Raw genomic sequence first — 22,495 nt, 5'->3', positions numbered from 1 at the left:
AACAAAAGCTTTCCCCTCCCTGGATATTAGTACCAGTTCATATGATTTATGTGCAAAGAATATCATTAACTGAGATAAACTTGAGACAATGGAACAAATGACAATATACTTCCAAAGTATCTCTGAGGACTTTAGTCTGCCTCAGTTTCTCATCTGTATCCTGATTAAAATAGCACTTTTCCTATCTCAGAGACTTTTTTTTTTCACTGAAGTCATTAACTTATCTTAGTCTGGTAGCTGAGGGGGTGTGTGTGTGTCTAAATAGACAGAATGCAGGCTTCAGAAATAAGCCTTCTAATGAGATGGAGACACTTGTCAGTAGTGTCTAAAATTGAGTGCTTTACTTCCTGGAGTAACTGCTAAACTTCCCATTAGTCTTAAATAGATCCATCTCGTACCTGTCTAAGGGCTTTTTCTGTATTAGTTCTTGAAGGTCATAAAGATTTTGTATATTTCTTTGGGAAATGAATTAATTTATGTTGAATCATTTCTTTGCACCATTACATTGTAATTTGGTAGTTATTTAAGAGGAAAAAATAATTTGGGTTCTGCTGTTATTAAAATGCTGATGTTAAAGTGTATCTTTATTTTAGTTTGAACTATGAAAAATGCTTTTTATCTAAAACATGATACACACATTTCTGCTTTGGTTTTTTCTGACACTGTTTTTCAATCTGCTTCATTGAAAACAAGGCTAGACCATTTCATGCGGGGTGTGGTCTGTTGCTGGATGTTAAACACAATGGTCTGTAGGCACACTTTGGCTAAGGAGGTCCCCGAAGCCCTGTTGCAGAAAGGTGAGGTGAACCATCACAGAAAGTAACATCCTCTGTGTCTCCTTAAAAAGAAAGAAAAAGGCCTTAAAAAAGAAGAAATGAAAACTAGTTTGTGTCCAGTTAATTTTTATTTTTGTGAGTCTGTTCTGTGATGATAAACATTTATTTTGATGAAAAGCTTTTTGGTATTATTTGTAGGTGAACGGAGTAGATCTCAAAGCAGCCACCCATGAACAGGCAGCAGCAGCTCTGAAGAACGCAGGCCAAGCTGTAACTATCGTAGCTCAGTACCGTCCAGAAGGTAAGGGTTGCTTTGTGTATTCAAGCTCACTTCTACAATTTGAAACTTAAAGAAAGATAATCTACAATGTCCTCCAGCCCCATCTAACCCCTCTTTTGAGCAGAGGAGAACCAAATAATGTAATAAGTGTTGACGTGTACCTGTTAGCATAATTGCAAATGACCAGATAGGAATATGTGCAAGTGTTGGCGCTACAGCTTGATATGTTTCTTGCTCTGATCATATTGATAATTTTGATTGTTAACATGTCATAACATGAAATTTGAGCCAGTAGATACAGAACTTGTTAGAAATATCATGTTGTTACTTTTGTATTTCACAGTTCTCTTTGCTCTTTAATGTGGTAGTTTTATTTTCTGTAGTGGTAGGAGGATAAAAGACTTAATTCCTTCTGTGTTGTGTTGATTCAGCTGACTTATGGAGACTATTAAGTTTTCATTCCTCTGTTTTGTAGTGAGCTGGTATTTCTGTTTCTCCAGCAATTTCTTCTGGTCCAGATTAGGCGGCAGCTGATGCACACATCCTTGTGTGTTCTGCAGAAGCAAAATAATACTGCCTCATCACAATACACATTTGTTGTCCTCTTGTATTTCTGCAGCACGTTTCAAATGCCTTTGTCTATTTGAGACTTTAAAAATTCAATAGTCTAAAATTATATGCTTACCTTTATATATATTGTTTTTAAACCCATATATTACTGTTTATATAAGAAGTCATTTTTGGTGTCTTATTATGAACTGTGATGATCAACAGCTTTCTCCTATTCTGATATATTGGATGGCCCATCACTAAATCTTGCTTGCAGTGACTTGTCTGGTTAAACCGTTCCTTTAACAGTACTGGCAAGGGGTAAGTTTAGGTGTTTATCAGGACTTGTCATTGAGCAGGACTGCTGCCTTCATCTAAAATTGTTCGGTAGCTGCTTGCAGCACACTTTTCTTCATTCTTTTTTCTTCTTTTCTGTCATGTTTCTCTTATCATGTCCTCCCCAAGTCTTTGAAACATTAGCTTTCACGTCCCCCTCCACCCACATCAACATCATGTATCTCCACTGACCCAGGAACTCTGCCAGTAATAAGGCCAACTGATTTGTTTGTGTCTGGTTCATGGTCAAATCCCTGCAGCCAGCCCATGTTGTCAATGCCTGTATTGTCTTGAGAGGGTGTGCATCACGTTCACATGTTCAATATGTAGACTGCTCTGTTCCAGGATTTGTTTTCTAGGAGTCCTTTCCCCTTGCCAAAAGAGGTATCCAGACTTCGTGCAAAAATAGCAGTTCTTCTTTCTTCCCTTTCTGGGATTCAGGCTTTAAAAACAAAAGAATCCCTTCATACTCTGAAAGTCAGAACTCTTTCCCTTTTATAATAAGAGAAATGAGCATTTTGGGTGGTTCTTGCTCTTTCTGCATTGGAAATAACAGCTTTCTTCATTACCGCTTGTCCAAACAGATAATGTACTTTCTTTAAACATGTATTGAGGTGCTTGACTGACTGATGGGATTTTGAGTCATTGCACAGAGATTTGCTCAGAGCAACATACGCTGCCTCTTACAAATTTCTCAACGACTGTCACTCGAAGACTTCAAACCTAGAGCTGTACTCGTTCCTTCATGATTACTGAAGCATTCAGAACAAAGACTGCATGCAGTTGAGCTGTATTAAGAGTGCAGTTCTCAAAGAGTTTATAGGGCCCATTTGACAGGATGCATGTGGGAGATGTTACTTGAATTATGCTAGATTATGGGCAGACATCTGACACATTATTTAAAGAAAGGATTTTTTTTTTTAAATATGTTTGGTCTGCATGGCTGTCTGCCTTTCTGAAATAGTGCTTAAAATCTCCATTTGGAGTGAAGATGTTGGAAGCATGTTAGGGTTTACTCTACTCTTTTGAAGTATGCCATGAAGGAAAAGTGTAACTAGGAGATTGAGATCCGTCGTGGTTTCGAGACGAAGTATGAATTGACACATGGCCAGCCTGCCTCAGAGAGGTCTAGTTACTGATGTCTGAGTCTGGTTGACATCTCTGCTTGCCTTTTTCTTACTCCTCGTAAAAAGAGATTGCATGGAACTCCAGCTGTCAGCTTCTTTCAGGTCTGGTGTGGGAGGTAAGTTGGATCAGATACGCACTGTTCATATCTTAGAGATTAGCAAAGAGAATATTCCCTTAAAGGTTATTGTTTGTTTATTATCGTAGGAAAGCAGGCTATTTGAGATTTGACTTTCCAAAAAGAAAATATCATCCATGTGATTAAGCGTACTTGATAAGTGTTTATATGTTCTTTGATCATTTTCAGCTTTCCTAAATCATAGCTGTGGGTACTCTTCCCCTCACTTATTTAAATTGGGGAAAAAATATGAAACATATCTATAAAATCATCTCTGCTTTTTGTTTGTGCCATTGAAAAAAAGGTTAACAAGTATTAAAATGAAGAGTTCATAAAATTATCGTTCATCATTGACGTTTCTCAAATATGTTCATAAAAATGAAAAGCATCAGTTGTAACTGCTTGTATTGCATATGTATTTTATTTATATTTACAAATCCAGCAGGATTTTGTAAAAGATGCTGACAGCTAGGACAGATCAAGGTGATTTTAGACATCCATCAGGGCTCATTATAACTGGGTAAATAGATTCAGTGTGATAGGAGCAGTTGGAAGACACTTGGGACCAGCTCACTTCACTCCTTGTAATTGTATATGACAGTTTGTATGTTCATAGATGTGGTGGGGAATGCTAATTTGTGTTTTTACATCCTACCACACTAGCTGTATCAGAAATTGTCCATTTGTCTTTCTGCTCAGATTTCTGGGAAAAGAGGATTTTTGCAAGCAGTTCTGTCATGGAAAAGCCTGAGTAGGCTGTAGAAAAATTAATTTTTGGAAAACCCCTATCATGGAATGGGTTGAAGTTTTCGTATCTGTCTCTTCAAAACCAGTTAGACAACATGGTTTATCAAACACTAGTTGGTGGACTTGGCGTAGGATAATGTGGCTGACTGATACTGCTGCTGTTATATCCAGGCTCAAATTACATATTTTTCCCTTAAATCTCCAAATATTCCTTGGTTATAGGATCGGGTGAAAACAGATGTAATCTTATTCTTAAAAATATCCTTCTGGGCATTCATTTAGCTTCCAGCAATGTTCAGTAAATTTGACAGATGCCTTAAAAATTTTCCTATTATACTGAATCAAATTTCAGCAGCTGACCTGCTGTACCCTTTGGGATCGCTAAAAGCCAAATGGGAATGTGAAGGTATTCTCCTGTTTACAAAAGTGACTCACGCATCAGGCACCACTTCTGTACTACCACGATTGTAGTCAATTGACTTCTGCTTGCTCCTTGTAGATTCCATGCTGTATCTTGCAACTTACCTAGGAGCTATTGTAAACCGTTGACTCACCTGTTGGCTTGTACTTGTACATACTAGTGTGGTACAAACACACACACACACACACATGTGTGGTCAGGATGTCACTCTCATTTTTCTCTTTATTTGGAAGCTTTTCCTTAGTCCCCCAGTTGTACTACATATTTCTATCTCCTTTCTAGGCATCATTGATGAATAAAAAGGGATTTTGCTTTACTGTGAGCTCCACTGGAAACAAAATACCATGACCTGCATCGATTTCAAAGAAAGTGATGTTGCTCCAGTACCCAAACACATTTTGATGAGCCATTTTCATTCACAGAGGTTTCTGAGCCTTTTCATGTTCCTGTTGCTCCCTGGCTCTGCAGAGACACTTCAGTGCCACACTGTTGTCTGCCTTCTTTGGGTTTTCTACAGATGTAAGGTGGCAAGGAAAAAAAATGCGATATTAGTGTGGAAGAATGAGAGGAAGCTCTAGGCAATTTGGATATATGTGTATGTCCTGGGAGTGGGGATTCAGAGGTAGTCAGAATTATGACCATGCTACTTATCAGGGACACAGGATCATGGGAGTCTCAGTGCTTGAAGGGAACGTAGTCAGGAGAAGAGCAGCAAGGGGGAAGTATAGGACTTCCACAGCCCTTGGAGGGCTCTCCACTCATTTCATTGACACTTCCATTTTTATGTCTATTCAGATGAAATGGTCATCTGAAACATTCTTACTTGTTTTGAGGATGACATAATAGTAGTGTTGCCTCAAAATTCAGAATTTCTGGAAGGTTAGATTTTGTTATTCTGAAAATGTAGAACCTGGCATTAGGCTACGGTAACTGTATTATAGCTTGACTGCAGGTAAGTGTTTAAAAACAAGAAAAATAGCCAAAGGAATGCATTAAAAATATGAAAAATATATTTGGTTGAAGTGGAATAGAAAATAATTTTGTGGATTAAACTTTTTTGTAGTTACATGCTACTAAATCAGAACTGGGCAATTAAGTATAGGTATAACTGTAATTCCATACACGTTAACTGTGAAGCCTGCTTTTGGAGGGCCTTGAAAAAGCAAGCAGGCAAAGTGGCATCAGCAGTCGTTCACTGGTCACCTGATTCTTTCCCCAAAACAGGGACAAAATTCATATAAGCCTGTCGTGACAGAAAAGGGTAGTAGCACTTTCTGTTTCTCAAGGTTCCACCTGACATATAAAAAATAAAATTATAATTTTAACTAGTACAGCAGTCTTTATTTCATGTGGGTTATCAGCTGCCTGTTATTTAGAATTTAGAATCTGCACTGGTCTTCTCTTTGTAACTCAGCTGATCAAGTCCATCTCTATGTATCCACTTCTTTTCTGAAAGAGTAGTAAGATGGTTAAGTGATCAGATTAGCTCCATGTTCTTAAGTGATTGGGTGGATCAGTGTGAGATTAGGAGAAGGTGGAGCCAAAACATCAAGAGAAGATTTTAAGGTTGCTTAAACCCTCTGCTTCTAAACTTATATTGTTCATACAGAGGGTTAAAACACGTTTTTCTTTCAGCTTTACTAAAGGAAATAAGTGATTTCCTGTTGATTTATAGTTCAAGCAAAACTCCTCATATGTTGTTAGCCAGATTTTTAGGTGGATTTTCATGTATTTGGTTTTGTTCTGAATGAATGTATTAATCTACTGAAGACAAGACCCAAGTAAGACAACTTTGTATTTTTCATTCTCTCTTGTCTTTAAAACAAGTGAATCAAAAGGAAAACAAGCAAGCAAACAAACAAAACAACGGGGGGCAGGGGGAAAGCTTTGTTAGAGCTCACCTTTCAATGGCCAGTATTTGACAAATTTTTCTGTTTGTAATACGTCATCTATGTACCGTTTTCTGGTGGAATTTAAAGCAGAATACATAAGCTCTGGGAAATGGTAGCACTTCCGTGTGTGTAAGCTAAGATTATTTTCTGAGCATTTGTCTTGAAATATATTGTAAAAGTCCAGCTGGAGTAGCACAAAAGCAATAATGCTTTTGCAAAACTTAGCTTTCAGTATTTGTTTTGTATGTGGAGGATGAGCTTCTCTTGCTTTGTAGCTGAGAACATGGATTGTCTTAACCAAAGGTGGTTTAAAGATCAGTACATCCCAACTTGATAAAATGAAAAATTCTTTTAAAAAAAATAAAAAGAAATGTTTACCCTGTTTTGGGGTCTCCAGTTTTCCAAACTTCTTCCTGCTTGTTGTGTGCCTGGTTCTACTCATTTGCAAGTAATCGGATTAGTCAATTAAAGTACCTTTAAAATCAGGCCTATTAAGATTAGAAGGGTTCTGCTATATATAGTCCTCATAGACGCTATAAGGCGGCTTACACGTGTTTTAATCCTTTAAAACCTCGCTCCTGCTCTTTAATATAATAGATAAAATGGTTTGTCTTCCTTTAAGAATAATTCAGCCATTTACGAGTTGTGAATATGTGGTAAACCTTCCACAACATTTATGTCAGCAGTGGCTGGACCTAGTCTCTGTGTTTTGCAGGCTCTGCAGGAGGTGTTCTTAACTAAATACAAATGCAATTTTTCTGATCTGTTTTGAAATTCCATGGCCTAGTCTTTCAAGCGATTAACGTGGTACAAGCTCATTACACATTAGAGTGCATGAAAGCCACCAATAGCATGTGGAATACATTGTGGTCTCTCTCGGGTCATGTTAATATAAAATGACAAGCATTGAAGCAAAGTAATATCTCCTCAGAAATGATTTATGACGTTGTGGTCCATACATTTTAATAAGTAATCTCTTTGCTAATGTTTTTGAGTGCTTGTGCTCAACATGCTGTATTCCGCAACCTCCTCTACTAACTGAAGCTTATACTACAGTCTGTATCAAGAAAAGATGTGCAAAACATGAATTTATCAAATGCCAGTATAGATAATCAAGGGATGGTAGTAGTACGTGACTAAACTCATAAATACAACTTCAGTCAGCTGCGTGCTGTGGCTGTCCTGCCTCACAAGCATAGAATGGAAAACAAATAGGAGGTCAATACAAGATCAGTCCAGTGGTGGCTGTTCTAACTTACTGCCAGGCTCCATTTCTCAGTTTGGAGGCACCGTGAAAAGGAAAATTGAATACTTTGAAGTGGAGAAAAGAATATAAATCAGTAGTTATATAAAATTGTTAACACAAGAGTCCTGCTTTGACAGATCCAATGGGTCCTGCGAAAGGAGGGCTTTCCACAGACAGATGGGAAGAGGGAAACAAGGGGCATTCTTTTATAATTAAAGTGAACTTTTTCAGCTCTTCATGGGTTCAGTATATGTAAGAATCTCTGCTTCTCAGTGCTGTGCTGCCATCTGTTCCCTGTGCACACACCCATGCTTCCGTGAGTTGCTTTTTCTTCTGTACTGCTTGCTGAATTTTCCATCCCTTGTTGCAGTCTTCTGTCCTTTTGCCTCATTTGCTAAATGTGCATTCCAGACCAAATAAATTTTCATTGCAGATTCTTTTTTTTCTCTTCCACTACCCATATAGACTATTCACCATGTATCTCTGTTTATTACTGTCCTCTTGTTTCCTACCAGATAGGCAGTCCAGGAGAGTTTCACTGCTCAGACCCTTTCTCGAAGTTGTGATTTCTGTTAAAGTAAACGTTACAGTTTTCTAGGTAAAATCATTGTAGGAGCTCAGGAGCAGAGGAATCTTCCAGGATCTAATCTCGCCCCTCTCACTCCTTGCCCCCCTCCTCTCGCCCCTGTTCCTATTCCTTTTTCTTTGTTGCTGTGCAATACTTGCAGACATGAAATAGAGCAGATTTATTCTAGTTTTGCACCATCTGCTTTATCCAGTATAATTTTGAAGTTTAAACTTGAGCCCAGATGTATCTATCCAATGTTCTTAACAACTGATTACGTGTAAACCAGAGTAGGCTTTGGGTTTTTTTTTTTCCTTTGGTGGTGGTGATGATGTGCTCTTGGATAAATGCCATGAATTGAAGCAGCAGATGCTTGCGCTTCTTAAAGCTCTATATTATCGTGGCAGGTGCTACTCCTTCCCTGCCCCTAAACTTATTGGAAACTTTGAGAAAATTCTAGGCAAGAAGAGATACTGTCATTCTTATGTTCTTATTTTATTGCATTTCGTGTTAGTCTTGCTGCCTGTTACCCCTCAAAGTGCTGAAGATAGTTGATATCCAACTCTTCTTAATCATAGAGATAGAAATATAACCTCTTCTAGACAGATTAGCAGAGCTTGCACTTTGCTGTGTAACGCTGAAGTTGAAACAAGTCTAATTAGTCAACAGGGGATGGGTGCTGATCCTTTGGGTACCAAACTGATACTGTTTTACTGATGCTATCAAGAGTCCTGCTGTTGTCTAATTTTCTGTCCCCAGCATTTGTTTCAGTACCACTGTATCTACCACCAAGCTTTCTTTTTTCAAGAACTAAAATCCCGTGTACTTTTCAGCTCCAAACCCAATGATGTTGAGATTTCTATCCATCCTATTCCTCCCAAAACCTTCTGTAAGAGGCATGTAACTCAAATTTTTAGCTTGTTTGACACCAAAGGAGCTCACCACATTCCATCTGCGCAGCTTTTCCTCAATATGGCATCTCTTAGCACCCCTTCTTTTTGAACACAGAATCTTCTCAGTCCCAGCCTGTTACTTTCCTTTTTTGCTTTATTGGTATGGCAGGAGCCTCCATGTAGAAATTATTCTCCTTCTTACTCCTACAGATGTCCCTGTCACTCATTCAGGACTTACTTCCCAGTTCTGATGAGAAAAACTAAATTACTCCAGAAAACTGCAAGACCTGAAGATGATACATAAGATAGAGTTAAGCGATAGTGAGGAATAACTGCCTCCCCTGTTAACTCTCTTACGTACTACATGCTATATAGGAGGAAATCTGATTCTTCCAGAAGATGACACGATACTTTCTTAACAGAAATTTGTAGTCTTTTCCAGTAGTTATTGCAAAGAACTGCAGATATTTTTAGTACTGAACAGGCTGTAGCACAAGAAAATGCTTGGATTATCTGGTCTTTTCCATGCGTACTTTCCTTTCTCACAGGGGGCATAAAAAAAAATATCTCTTATGTCAGAAATCTCAGCTACCATTCTTGTAGTATGTTTGAAGTTTAAAACTTTAATCTTCCAAAATACCCAAGAAACAGGTGAGAGGCTTAAAAGATAATTTCTTAGGTATAAATGAGCAAAATGAGGTGACTTAACCAAAGCCATGCAGCGCGGTAGTAGCACAGCAGGAGTAGACTATTCTGTCTCTGCATCTGGGCCCTTCCCCTAAGGGGTACTGTGTTCTAAAAAATGTCGTTTTCTCACATTCCTGTTAGGCTACCTACCATCCTGTCATCTTAAATTCTTTTGCTATTAGTGATAGCACTGGTAGTGGTGGAAATAATGTTTTTTGTTTCTCTTGTCAAATGAGAGATCGGTCTGATTTAGTGCTGGTAAATTATTTGATCTGGACTTCACTTGTAAAAAGGCTCTTTACACAGTTTTAAAAACTAACGTAGTATCTTAAAAACTACTTGCTTTTGGTTTTAAAGGATAAAAGTCTGTGTTATTTAAGAGACTGTTCATATTGTTGTAATCTGGATAGAGTTAAGTATAGTTGCTAATTGCTAGAGCATCAGATTGATAGTTACCTTGATGAATGAAATGATATACCAGAAAACTGGTTCACAGAATATTCTACTGTAATTAAATATTTTTTAATTCTTCTCTGGTTAGTCTGTGTAAGCATTGGTGCTCGCTCTCTGAGTGTGTGGGGAGAAAGTGCCACAGAATGGAATATGATAAATAATTCACAGTATATAGATGACTGAAGGAACCTTAGTTTAGAGATTTCCTCAAGATTTTTGCATTTTAGTGCCCTCTTTATCAGTCTTACATTTCCTGAGTAAAGTTGATGCCTGCAGGGAATAAGGGTGCAGCTGGGAAGAGCACCACATTACCCAGTTGAGCGGCTCCTTGCTGCACACACCCGGGCTCTCCCAGTGTTGACTTGTTATAATCTGGCACCACGTGGTCTCCTGGCGAAGGTGGCGGCTGCAGGACGCTTCCTTTAACTAGAAAGGTTTTACAAGTGGATCTGTTGGTCCTGAAGTCCAAACTATTCAACTGAAGGAAAAACTTACTTGTTTTGAGTTCATGTTTTATGCTGACAGCATGTAAGTACCTCACTTCAGGAAATGTTTGTCCTGAAGAAGCTATTACTATTTTACTGCCTGCCTTTGTAGCTAAAATCAAATGCATTTAGCTTAGTTTTATTAGTACACAGTGCTGCTTAAGAACACAATCTGTTTTTCCAAGATTAACATTGTACATCATTCTATAGAGGGAGTTTGAATCTCTAATGCCATTTACAAGTGGATCGAGATTCATGCCAGAATTCTGGATTTTTTTTTTCCTTTCCTGAGCTCCCATGGGAACATTGTCTAATTCAGAAAATGTTTTTCATGTTTCCCACTGCGTAGTACTAAATTCTTTATCTAATTCAAGTCCAGTAATTTTAAACTGTCTGTTCAATAGTATTATTTCAGACACGTTTAATTCCCGTTTCTTAACATTTACAAGGTAATATAAATAGTTCTTGATTATAAACTTGTATTTCAGATGTATGTTCTGAAGTTTTCTTTTTGTTATGGGTTAAAACTTACATGTATCAGGTTTTTTTATTACTATAAAAATTATAATTGTTAGCAGAAATGCTTGTTTTCGTTAGGAAAAAAAAAAGTTACTGTGAACTACAGATCAAAACCATGAAATTATTAAGTAAATGGATGTGTGTTTCTGTTTATTTGCTTTGCCTAATCAAAATTATTTTAAATTTTATTTCAAATATTGATAATTGTAAAACCTCACAGACTTTAATTGCAAAAGACGGTGCTTAATGTTGGGGTTTAAGAGTTTTTTTTTCTTGTACTTAAAAAAGCTGTAACAACTGCTTATTGTCTGAGATTTTCAACGTTTTTGTGAGTAATTTAATTGCTAAAGTTCAGAGGAAATTAATTGCCATGCCTCTCTTTCTTACAGAATACAGTCGTTTTGAAGCTAAAATACATGATTTACGGGAACAGATGATGAACAGTAGCATTAGCTCAGGATCAGGATCTTTGCGAACCAGCCAGAAGAGATCCCTATATGTCAGGTAATCAGCTTTTTCACGATATTGCTAGTGTGTTTTTCTGATTTTCTGTAGCCATAGTATTTTTGTATTTGCATTTTTATACAATCATGTACTCACTGTTGAACTTAATAAATGGATATTTGTATGAAAAATATATTAAAAATAAAGCTTAATTTAGATCAATTAATATAATATATCTGAAAAAGAAGTACTAGCCCTGAGAACCCTGTATGAACTTTGAAGAGGGGTGCTATTACTTGCTTTTTGTCCTGCCTCTCAAAGGGATGATAATCCATCAGCAAAAACATATTTATTCTTTAAGTCAGTGTGTGTGAAGTCTTAACGTGGTTAATTCAGTTCCTGTTTTTGTGACAGTAGTCTTCATATTCTGCCTTATGCAGTTCTTGAGTTCAAATTGTAGTCTCCCTTTAGTCTCCCTCACTTAAGATGGAAATCCGTCAAAGCTTATTTCCTTCACCTTACTTTAGTTGTATTCTCAGGTTGTATTAAGAAATCTTATTTCTATATCCAACAGCACTTTGTTATAGAATGTTTTCCATGGTAACCAAGAGACCAAATGCATCAAAGTAAATGAACTGAATCTTCTTCATTAATTTATTCACATAGAAGTAAACATAAAGGAGGTAGAAAGAAGTGGAAATATAAAAGAGCGTGAAGCAGTTAAGAAAATAGGTGGTTTCACTGGGAAATTGTGGCAATTTGCAGCTCATTAATATGCCAACTAATTCCTACATCAGTTAACTTATACTGATAAAGCATAACGTTTCAAGAATGGAATGTGGGTAAAAGGATTGCATTTTTTAAAATAAATTGATTTTTGAGTTCCCTGAACCATCTCATCTCCAGATTGAATAAGGGCCAGCAGTAGCCTCTTGTTAGGGACCAGAACATTTTAGTAGAGCAGGTAAGAAAGACTTCAGTCGTGCTGGTGCTTGGGTTAAACTTGGTTTAAAATGTTGTAAGACCTCGCTGGTTTACCTGCTAAAATCTTAGGCTCGGAGGCTATTGACTTTTCCCATCTGAAGCCGATACTCTTTTGTTCATGGTGCTGTATGTATTGAGCTATGGGACAGGAAGCAAGTCTTACACAAGGCGGTTACCTGAGTAATTGCATCTGGGCTCAGAAAAGTCTCAGTCCTTTGCAACCTATTTCTGAAGGCTTTGAAACAAGTGTAGCAAATTACTCATTGAGGGCTTCTGTTCAGATTGTCTAACATGTAGCCCTTACATTTTGACCTATTATTTTAGTAAATTTATCTGGATCGTGTTTTTGCAGTACTCATCTTGTTCTTTTCTTTCGTACTTTGTCTGCCTTAAATATTTTTGGGAGTCAAAATTTAAATCTCTATGGATAAATGCCTTAAACACTAAGGATAAGTGCTTTATATCACAGTTACCTGTGTCTTAGAATTTCCACAGGTGGGTGTACATATGGATATTGTGGTGAGATCATCTTCCTTTCCATAAACCCAAGATTTATTGTTTTAGCCCTCATTGTATAACTAAGCCTAAACAATTCTAAATGCTTTCATTTTTCTTGGTTAGCTATAGCCTGATTAGGTTCTAAACAACTTATGCTCATGTTCACGTGTTTGTCTGGTATTTTGAACCACTGACAAGCATTTTGTGGTTATGTAGCTTTTATTCCATCGATGGAAGTTGTTATCTGTAAATGATTGAGGTTAAGCTTTTGACCCTGCCAGCCGCAGAAAATGCAGCCTTCTCCGGGTTGTTGGCAGAAACCTCATGGAGACTGGCGATTCCCTTTCCAAGGAAGGTTTTTGAGACTCGGTCATCAGCTTTGTTACAAGTCAGAACAAAAATGCAAAAAATTCCTCAGGAAAAGTACTTTTCCACCCACATCTCTTACCAGAGGGTGCCGCTGGGGCTTTTGAGATCTACTCTTGTTGTCGCACCAAAAGATGCCAAAGACTGGTAGGCAGCTTGTTATACACAGGATGGGTTCACATCTGTTCTGTCTGGTTTCTGATGTAATTTTGACCTCCCTGAAATAAGTTTTATGAATCTGTTCACATATTGCTAGATACTGACAGAACATGTTAGTTTTCCAGCTCATTCCTTATTCTAAGTTTCTCTGGTATGATCATTCTGTGCTTTTAATTGTATCAATTCAAAGCCAAAATTAGTAACTGACGCTATCTTCTTTCTCTAATATTTGGTTTTGGATGCGCCTCGAGGGATTCCAGTAATGCTGAATCGGATGGTAAATCCAACAGTAAAATGTTTATAGGTATTCGACCGCAATTGTGGAAAACCTATCAAATAAAAATACTCTAAAAGGAATGCTCTCTGGTGATTTCTCAAAATCATGTTAACAAAATAGCAAATAAAATCAGATAGGTCATTGTGTCCCTGTAACTGAAACTAGGTATCTTTATGACTAGTCTGCCTGTAAACTGCGTTTTGGGCGTGTGCTGTAATACTAAGGAAAAGGCAGTTGTGTTTGCTTGAAAATACAATTTGAAGTACAACGGCAGATTTTTCTTCTTAATTGTATGTATATCAGTATATGATGAATAGCAATATAACAAACAGTCCTTGGAGGACAATACAAATATAGCAATTCAGCAGCAGCTAACTCATCATTTGCACATCTAATTCTCTCTCTTTCTTCCCCCCTGACTAATTAAGATGTGCTGATTTAATGGTCTTATTTTTGCTTTGTATTTCTTTTGATCTTTATTATAAGAGGAGGGAGATTATCTCATACAATGTTTATATTTTTGCATCTGAACTATATCTATACGCTCTCCTCCTTCATCTGCAGCTTCAAAAACCATGTGAAAAAGTGAGTTACTTTCATGGTATGAAGTTTCTGTGATAACACGTTGAAAGGGGATAAATTTGTTCCATGTTTTATCTCATCTTGAATGCCAAATCTGAGTCTGTGCAATGTGTGCAGAATTCAAAATTGAAAATTACTTTTACCTTTGTGCGTTTTTCTGACCAGCATGATATGTCACAAATTCAAACATTGGTGCTGATTTCTCCTTGAATCAGAGCAGAAAATGATCACATTGCCAAGTGGAAGAAACTTTGCAGTTTTGAAATCATTAGGAAATTTTAAGTAAATCCATTGAAAAATAAGATTTGGCATTAGAACCAGGCCTGAAAAGTGTACTTGCCTGCAGGAGGAGCTGAATTGGGCATCCCTATGTTATTCTGGTAGTTAAACATCTAGTTTCAAACAGCTTCCCCAAATACTCAGGGAGAAAAAAAAGAGAACCTCCTTTATGAGCTGACCTTCATTCATTCTGAAGTGGTGAGATTAATTCGTGTTTCATGAAATTAGACATAGAGATGCTTTTGCTGCAGGAATTCCTGATTGCTTTCTTCAACAAGAATTCCCTAAGAGAATTAAAAATTGATAACAGCCTATGATATTGAAAGTAATGAGTGTGGCCAGGCAAAAAGACATTCTGGAAAATTTGGCTCTCAAAACAGACATTAAATTTTTGTCTTTGAGGCACAAACACTCATGAAACATGCAAGTTAACTTCAGTTTCTGTAGACTTCTAAATGAAGTAACCAAGCTTTTCTAGTGCTGCTCAGTTGCTGAGTAACACAAGGCGAAATAAAAGGGAGGACTCGGTGCTTTCTCTGTAAAATAACTTTTAGGACTTCTCATTTAAATAGAATAAATATCATGGGACTGCATTCAAAGCAGTAGTTGATCAGGAATACCAAATTTATTTTCAGTAGGTTTGTGCTTCTAACTTACAATAAATAAATGTATACATGCTGTTAATCTGTAGTAAAAGTCTCCATACAAGGAGTTAATAAAAGAGATTTATTTTTTTTTTTTTAATACATATACCAGTCTGGAGATAAACATTATCTTTACAGTGAAATGAGTTCTAGTTTGATGACTTACCAGGCACCCAGGAAAAGCCACGTTAGTCAGTTGGAATCGAAAGAGATTTTTGTTAATTTTGCTTGCTTTTAGGCTCATTTATTTGATAGTTATCAGTTCCTGGTGTTCCTATAAATTTTAGCTGCATAGTTTTGTCACTACTGTGTGACACCGTAATTCATCTTATCTATCTTTATCAGCTTTGACTTTTTTCCCCAATAAAATTATTTTTCCTGAAGTGACCTCACCAGAGGAAAAGTATTTGATGAAACTGCCTTTCATTGTGCAAAAGCTAGTCAGCGTTACCACTTATGATTCTACGATTTATCTGGTTTGAAGAGCACATGTTGATAATATGCTTTTATACATTTGTGCTGCCATTTCACTCGTGTATTTTACTTTTTTTCTTATGCAGTCAACACACATTTTAATGCTGTTAGGCCTGGCTCACTGCTCATGTAATTTTGTATTCAAACTAAAACTTCGAAGTTAAAAGTAATGTTGTAGAAACTGTTACTTGAATGCTAACAAGAATTTTCAGGAAATAAATTTCACGATGCATTTAATTAATTCAGTGAAAATGTGCATAACTTGAATCTGCATTAAAAGTACATAGTGGATTATGTGCAATTTATTTTGAGATATGGAACAGTATTTGTCCAGAGTGCTTCTTGAACAAACGTGCAGAATAAATCTGGACGAATAACTACTAGGTGTGTAATTTTCTCAACTGCAGTATTCAGGCTATTTCAAAGAAAATAAGGGTTCTGATTTTTTGAAAAGAATCAGGATATCTCAACTGTTTCATGGAATTAAATGGAAAGATCTTACAGTGGAGGCTGCACCACTGAAGGAAGGTCATATTTCAACCTCATGCTCTTTCAAAACTGAAAGCCTAAATTTTATTATATATTTAACAAATTAACAGTATTGCATATCTGAATATAGGTCTTCGTATCATGAGAGTGAATATTTCTAAGCCATTTCAAAATGTCTGCCTTGTTCTAGACATTTTAGAAAATGTTTATTAAAACCTTTACCCCTTTATGAAAAGGTTTTGATACCTTTTATGGCCCCAGAAAGGCATAGTGTCTCAACCAACTCTGATTTTGCAGTAGACCTTATGCTAAAGATGAATTAATCTCACAGAAAATGTTGAATTTTTTCCCTGTAAGCAATTTGTCATCGGTTATGAACAAGTACAATTCACACCCAAACAAATATAGTCAGTGCTTTAGAAAGGCAAAATTCACAAAGCTACAGTATGTTTTGGAGCACACAGTTATGACTTATAGGTACTTATATGGGTTAAAAAAATTCAGAGACATTAAAAATCTATCAGAAACAGGTACATAAGACCAGTGTTTCAGATGAAGAAATGAACTGAATTTGGACAAGGAAAAGGACACCATTTTAAATCATCACATTGTGATCTGTTGATGCTTTGTGATGCTCTCGGTATCAAGTCTTTAAATTGAGATAGGGTGTCATTTAAAAAGTGTATCACTGACAAACGTATGAGCTTGCAGATGAAATAAAGTTGAGGATTTTTTGGCATGTGTCATACAGGCACTTCTCACTTTACATAGGCGAGGTTCATACACCTTTTTTCAAATGTAAAATGAGAGTCCTTTATAAGGCATAATCTTAGGAGTATCTTTTACAGTTTGGTAAGAGGCTCCTGTCATCATTCATTTCCACATCTCCACTAAACCCTCGATTCTGCTGGGAGAAACATACTGCAAGTCTCTTCAGTTCCTCAGGGAACCGATCCAGATACAAACTGATCCAACAGGGAGAAAATAAATTAATTTTATCCCTGATCAGCTGTGCAGTATGGTGCACCGTGTGCCTTTCCAGACAATTGTGCTTTCATAAGTAAGAAGGGGGAAGGAGTCAGTACAAAGCAGGCATGAATGTGGGGTATGGGTAATAGTGGACTCTAGCAAACCAACCTTGCTGGCAAAGGGAAAGTTAATAAAATTGTACCCACGCAGCTGGTGTTCTGCTATTGCTAGTACCTATTATTTGGAAACAGGCCTACCTTAGAAAAAAGGATGAAGTTCTCTTGAAATGTTTGGGAATTTTCCAAAAGAATGCACATAAGGGCCTTTGTGTTCTGGTCCTGCAGTAGCAAAGTTGTGTTCAGGTTGTATTTCTAAGCTGTTTTTTTTTCCCCTGCAGCCCTATGAGCAGGATATTGACTTTTATTTCAAAGAAAAACAGTATTTTTTATTTACTAAAATAATTCCAATTTATAACTTGATATAAAATAATGTACCTTACAGAACTTCTGACAGCACTGTATGCTTCAAATATTTGCTTACCTTTTTTTATCCTAGGCTGACATGTAACTTGCCCTGTGCTTACTGTATTGCAGGAAGCATCTTCTGTGGACTTTTAGAAAGAGTTTCACTTTTACAGAGTTTTGCTCTGCATGAAGTTTGTTCTCGTTCATTAAAAGTGTGTGTGGATACTATACTACGTATTCTCTGTATGTGTATGAGAGAGAGGATGTGCGTTCAGCATTCTAGTTTTAAACAACTGTCAGAATGATGCAATCATTTATGAACAACACAGGCAGCTTGCTTCATATTTTGTGCTATTCATACTCTACTTTTCTACGTTCAATTTTTTCTTTTCAATGTAGAGCTCTTTTTGATTATGACAAGACTAAAGATAGCGGCCTTCCAAGTCAAGGACTGAACTTCAAATTTGGCGATATTCTCCATGTCATTAATGCTTCCGATGATGAATGGTGGCAAGCACGGCAGGTAACTCCAGATGGAGAAAGTGATGAAGTTGGAGTTATCCCAAGCAAACGCAGGTATGACGTATTTTATGGACTTGAGATGTCTGCTATTAAAACGTCTGATATGACTAATATGTATGTTGTGTAAGCTTTACTCTGTTGTTAATTCTGTACCACATCATGCACTTGTGTTTTGGTTTTTTAAAAAAAAAATAACCTGGAGTGGGATTCTAACTAACTCTGAGAAGTTTGTTAAATTCCTATTTAGTCTTTTGAGTTGTGTGCTGAAGTCCGTATCTCTGTTCTCACTGTAAGCAAGTTATGGGTTTAATAATATTACAGGTAGGTTTAAAAACATTTCACCATTTATGTATGAAAACACACAAAGTAAATTTTATCTGAATCATGACACTATCATGAATTCTTTCTACCCAAACCCTTTGGTGGCCAGAGTAAATCGAGACAAGGTGTTTGTTGGTATACCAGAGACACAAATAAGAGATGAGGTGGTCTGAGTCTTCATATACGCTGTTGCTTCATAATTGAGACTGTTCACTTATTCTGTCATGTTTTCTCTTTGCGCCCTCTGAATTTGTTGAATCTCTATAATCGCAAAATACTCTGATACCCTCACAGCTCATCACTTGAGAAATAATGCCCTGCTTTTCCCATAAAGTCTGCCATTAGCAGGCTTCCATTTTCTGAATGTGTCATCAGCAATAAAAATCTGTGCTACAAATGGTACACCTATACGCTTATGTTGTAACAAGTAGTAACTTGAAGTTCTGCAGTTTTGCTGATTTACTGTTTTTGTGTATGTTTTTGTGGTAGAGTTGAGAAAAAAGAACGAGCCCGTTTAAAGACAGTGAAATTCAATTCCAAAGCAAGAGGAGATAAAGGGGTGAGTTAATGAAGTGCTGGTTACACCTGGCATTGTGAATGGTAACATTTTTTCAGTGGTTTATGTATGCAGGCCCAGTTTCAATTTTTAGTGAAACGATTAAGTCCTGTCAGCTAGAAAGAAAATAATTCCGAACACCAAAGCAAACTTCAGCTGCCAAAACACTGCAAGTTGTTTGAAGAATTAGCTTAGATATATATATAATCATTAATAATGTAATAGGAGTTGAAGGCACTAACCAAGTATTGAATAGTGCCATTTATAACAGCACTGCAAGTGCTGTTTATAAAGCAGTTTAGTCCTTTAGTATGGATTGTATTCCTAGAGCCTTGTTTTGGGAATTGGCGTTCTACAAATTGTCAGAAAAAGTGAAATGTTTTTCTCTTTAAGGCTTTTTAAATTCATCTAGCAAACAAGGAAATAAAGTTCAACAGGGTCCCTGTGATGAAAGGGGGTTTTATGATGTGCACGGTTACACAGACAGCATAAAGTAACTTCTTTGTTACAATTATGGATGTAGAAGCTTTAGAGAATTTCATGCAAGGCCATAGGCCACCAAAAGCTCAAGGCTAGCGCCATTACTGACCAGAATCAGTCTCCAAAGCACAGCTGTTTTTTCTCTCCACCACTCTCTATTGGCGTGAATACTGATCTGGCTGTGCTCAAATCATATAAAATAACCAATGCAAATGAAAAATAACCCAATCCAAAAGAAATCCTGGTTTCAATTTTAGTCAATCGCTTGGTGCAGTTCACTGCATGATGTGCAATCCCTGTCCCAGTACACATGATGGGAATGAGTGGTGAGAAAGCAGGGTAGCTACTTAAGTAGTAATAGGAATGTTTGTAGCTGAAATTATAGCAATTTTATAATGGTAAAGCAGCCAATTCTTTTTTTTCCTTTTTTTTTTTTTGAGGGTGAGGCTTTTTTGCAATGTTTCGGTCATTTTGGAATTTGAGAAACAATTTCACAACCTTATAATTTTTACCGGTAGTATGTAACTAGTAATTTCAAGACTTAAGCATACGCATTTTAGATCTAAGAGCCTTCTAAAGTAATAATATATTGTCATCTTTTAATATCTGAAACGTGCTTTAAGCTCCTGAGCAAGCTATTTCTTAAATAGTGATTATTTTTTTAATAGCACTAATGTTGTAACATTAGTCAGTCATTATTATAGATACCAAAGATTCATTTTAGTTATTTATATTCAGTTACAATTTTCTCACAACTTCTAAAATCACATATATAAAGGATTAAAGCTTCAATATTTTATCGTGATAGTGTAGGACTTTATACTTCAAAGACTGTTAAATCCATGGGTACATCCCTCTGCTACATGGCAAAGATTTCAGTTTAGTTTATTAATGAAGAAAATGTCGTGGTTTTTCATGGAAGTATTTGTTTAAAAGAAATTCAATATCTCCAGTTACTTTCTGATGAACAATTATGGTACCGCCTTGAGGATTCACTGAGTTATTTACAGTTTTTTTCTGGTTTGGTACATTCATATTTTTGGTATTGGAATAAGTATTATCAACTGCTGTGGTGATTTTTAACCTGATCATTTTTGTAACTTGAGTTCACTTTTTAGAAGTCACATAAAGAAAATGGCTTCAGTGCTTCAGATTTGAAAAATTACTTAAAGTAATGTTACCATGTTCTTTGACAGATAATTGCATGGGTTTATAATTTGTCTACCAATAAACTGCAAACAGTTAATTAACGATGTATTTGAATAGCATTTTGACAATAGTGGAGTTAGTGCACAGTTGTTGTGTACTAGCATAGCACCAAAGATATGCATGGAATACTGAGTGGAAAAGCAACTACGCTTGCCATTGATATACAGCTGCAGTTCTTTTTCTTTAGTAACATTTCATTTTGCAAACACGCTTACACTGATCACAATCTTTTGCTTCAGCTGTAAATGTTTTAACATTACGATTTCTCCTTAAAGTAATCTTCCTGTATTTGTCATAGTCATATTTTTCCCAGTAAGCTGCCTGCACCATACAGGTCCTAATGGACTGTGTGCTTTCCTGTGTCTGTATTTGATAATACTCCATGGACAGGATGAAATATCAACTTTGTACAATTCTTCAAAATTTCCACATTAAAACCTTAAAGAATAACCCTAGTGATGGCAAACATTAAAATCCATGTTCCTTTCTTTTTAAAGAAAGCTAAAAATTCTGGAGCAGAAATGGTTGATTTTTTTCTTGTTTGTTCACTTCGTATACACATTTATCTCACTTTATGTGCTGCTTCTGTTTTAATATATTCTTGCTTATGATGCCTGTTTGTGATTTGCAGTGGGCTTATAAAAAATTTAATACAATTACTATGCATTTTCAACTAATAAGCAATCCTTTCTAGCTTTTTATAATCATGGTATCTTTTAAAAATAATCTTTTGGCTAATCTTTTATGCAAAATCAGTATAATATTACTTTTATTTTCCCTTTTTTTTTTTGGCAATGGAACTGACTCTGACCATTATACATGCAGTATATAAAATTTAATATTAGTTCAGTAAGATTTACTGTACAGAAAGTTAAAATAATTATTGTTATGAAATATTTTCAAAACTAAAATGAAGAACATGATTATGTTTTATGAAGTACAATAAATCATCCACTCCTTTTTATTTTAACTATACAAATTGCAGAGTATCACTACCTCAGTTAAACCTCACCATTTTAGCTTTGTTACGTTCATTTCCCATACTCTTTTGCCCAAGCTGAGGGACTTGTCTGAATGAAACAATTATATAGATGTGAGGCTTCACTTTTTGAAATTCATGTTATAGTATTTTTCAGTATACTCAGCAAAGATCTGCTCCTGGTCATATTCCTTTGTTGCCTGTATTCTGTAGATTGCATTAATCTTTATGGTTATGAGGAATCAATTGCAATGACTTGTTAACTTCAGATAAAGAAGGTCAGAAGGACCATAACCTAAAAACTTGCCCATGTCAACTATGGTTCCAGCAAGCATATGATTGGCTCAAAACCAGTTCTTTTGTCCATATGTCAGGTTGATAATTTACCAGTTCTTTCAGTGGAACGACAGTTTTAGTGGAGCACAGATTATTATGGATTTACCCCTTAACACAGTATTGCTGTTTCCAGAGCTCAGTGTGGCCAGTTGTGCTCCCGTGGTATCATGTGCCTCTTTAACACCTGGTAATTTTAAGCATACTTTTTTTAAACAATGGTAGTGAAAATATCACCGGATGTTTCAGTATATGATATTGCCAAGTAAGTCTGTATTAAAACAGATGGCCAAAAGGGTTGTTAACAGTCTAGCAGGATGCAGCTTGTGTTGCACTATAGGCATTCCCTTAGGAAGGCCAAGTGCTAGTTTCGT

The 22,495-nt window shown here is 36.4% G+C and overlaps 1 protein-coding gene across 20 annotated transcripts in view; it reads left to right on the top strand.

Annotated features, from left to right (window-relative positions):
• The window catches only part of DLG1 (discs large MAGUK scaffold protein 1), a 163,288-nt gene that overhangs the window by 122,496 nt on the left and 18,297 nt on the right, over positions 1 to 22,495 (top strand). For all 20 annotated transcript variants that reach the window (XM_074592880.1, XM_074592881.1, XM_074592866.1 and 17 more), the window contains 4 exons: positions 975 to 1,077; positions 11,482 to 11,596; positions 18,121 to 18,297; positions 19,054 to 19,123. In XM_074592880.1, the coding sequence (XP_074448981.1) occupies positions 975 to 1,077; positions 11,482 to 11,596; positions 18,121 to 18,297; positions 19,054 to 19,123 (465 nt within the window). The remainder of the gene's footprint in view (positions 1 to 974; positions 1,078 to 11,481; positions 11,597 to 18,120; positions 18,298 to 19,053; positions 19,124 to 22,495) is intronic.

This window comes from Larus michahellis, chromosome 6 (assembly GCF_964199755.1).
Source record: "Larus michahellis chromosome 6, bLarMic1.1, whole genome shotgun sequence".
Taxonomy (NCBI): Eukaryota; Metazoa; Chordata; class Aves; order Charadriiformes; family Laridae; genus Larus; species Larus michahellis.
The sequence above is the reverse complement of the archived record's forward strand: the minus strand, read 5'-3'. Positions and strand labels throughout refer to the sequence as shown.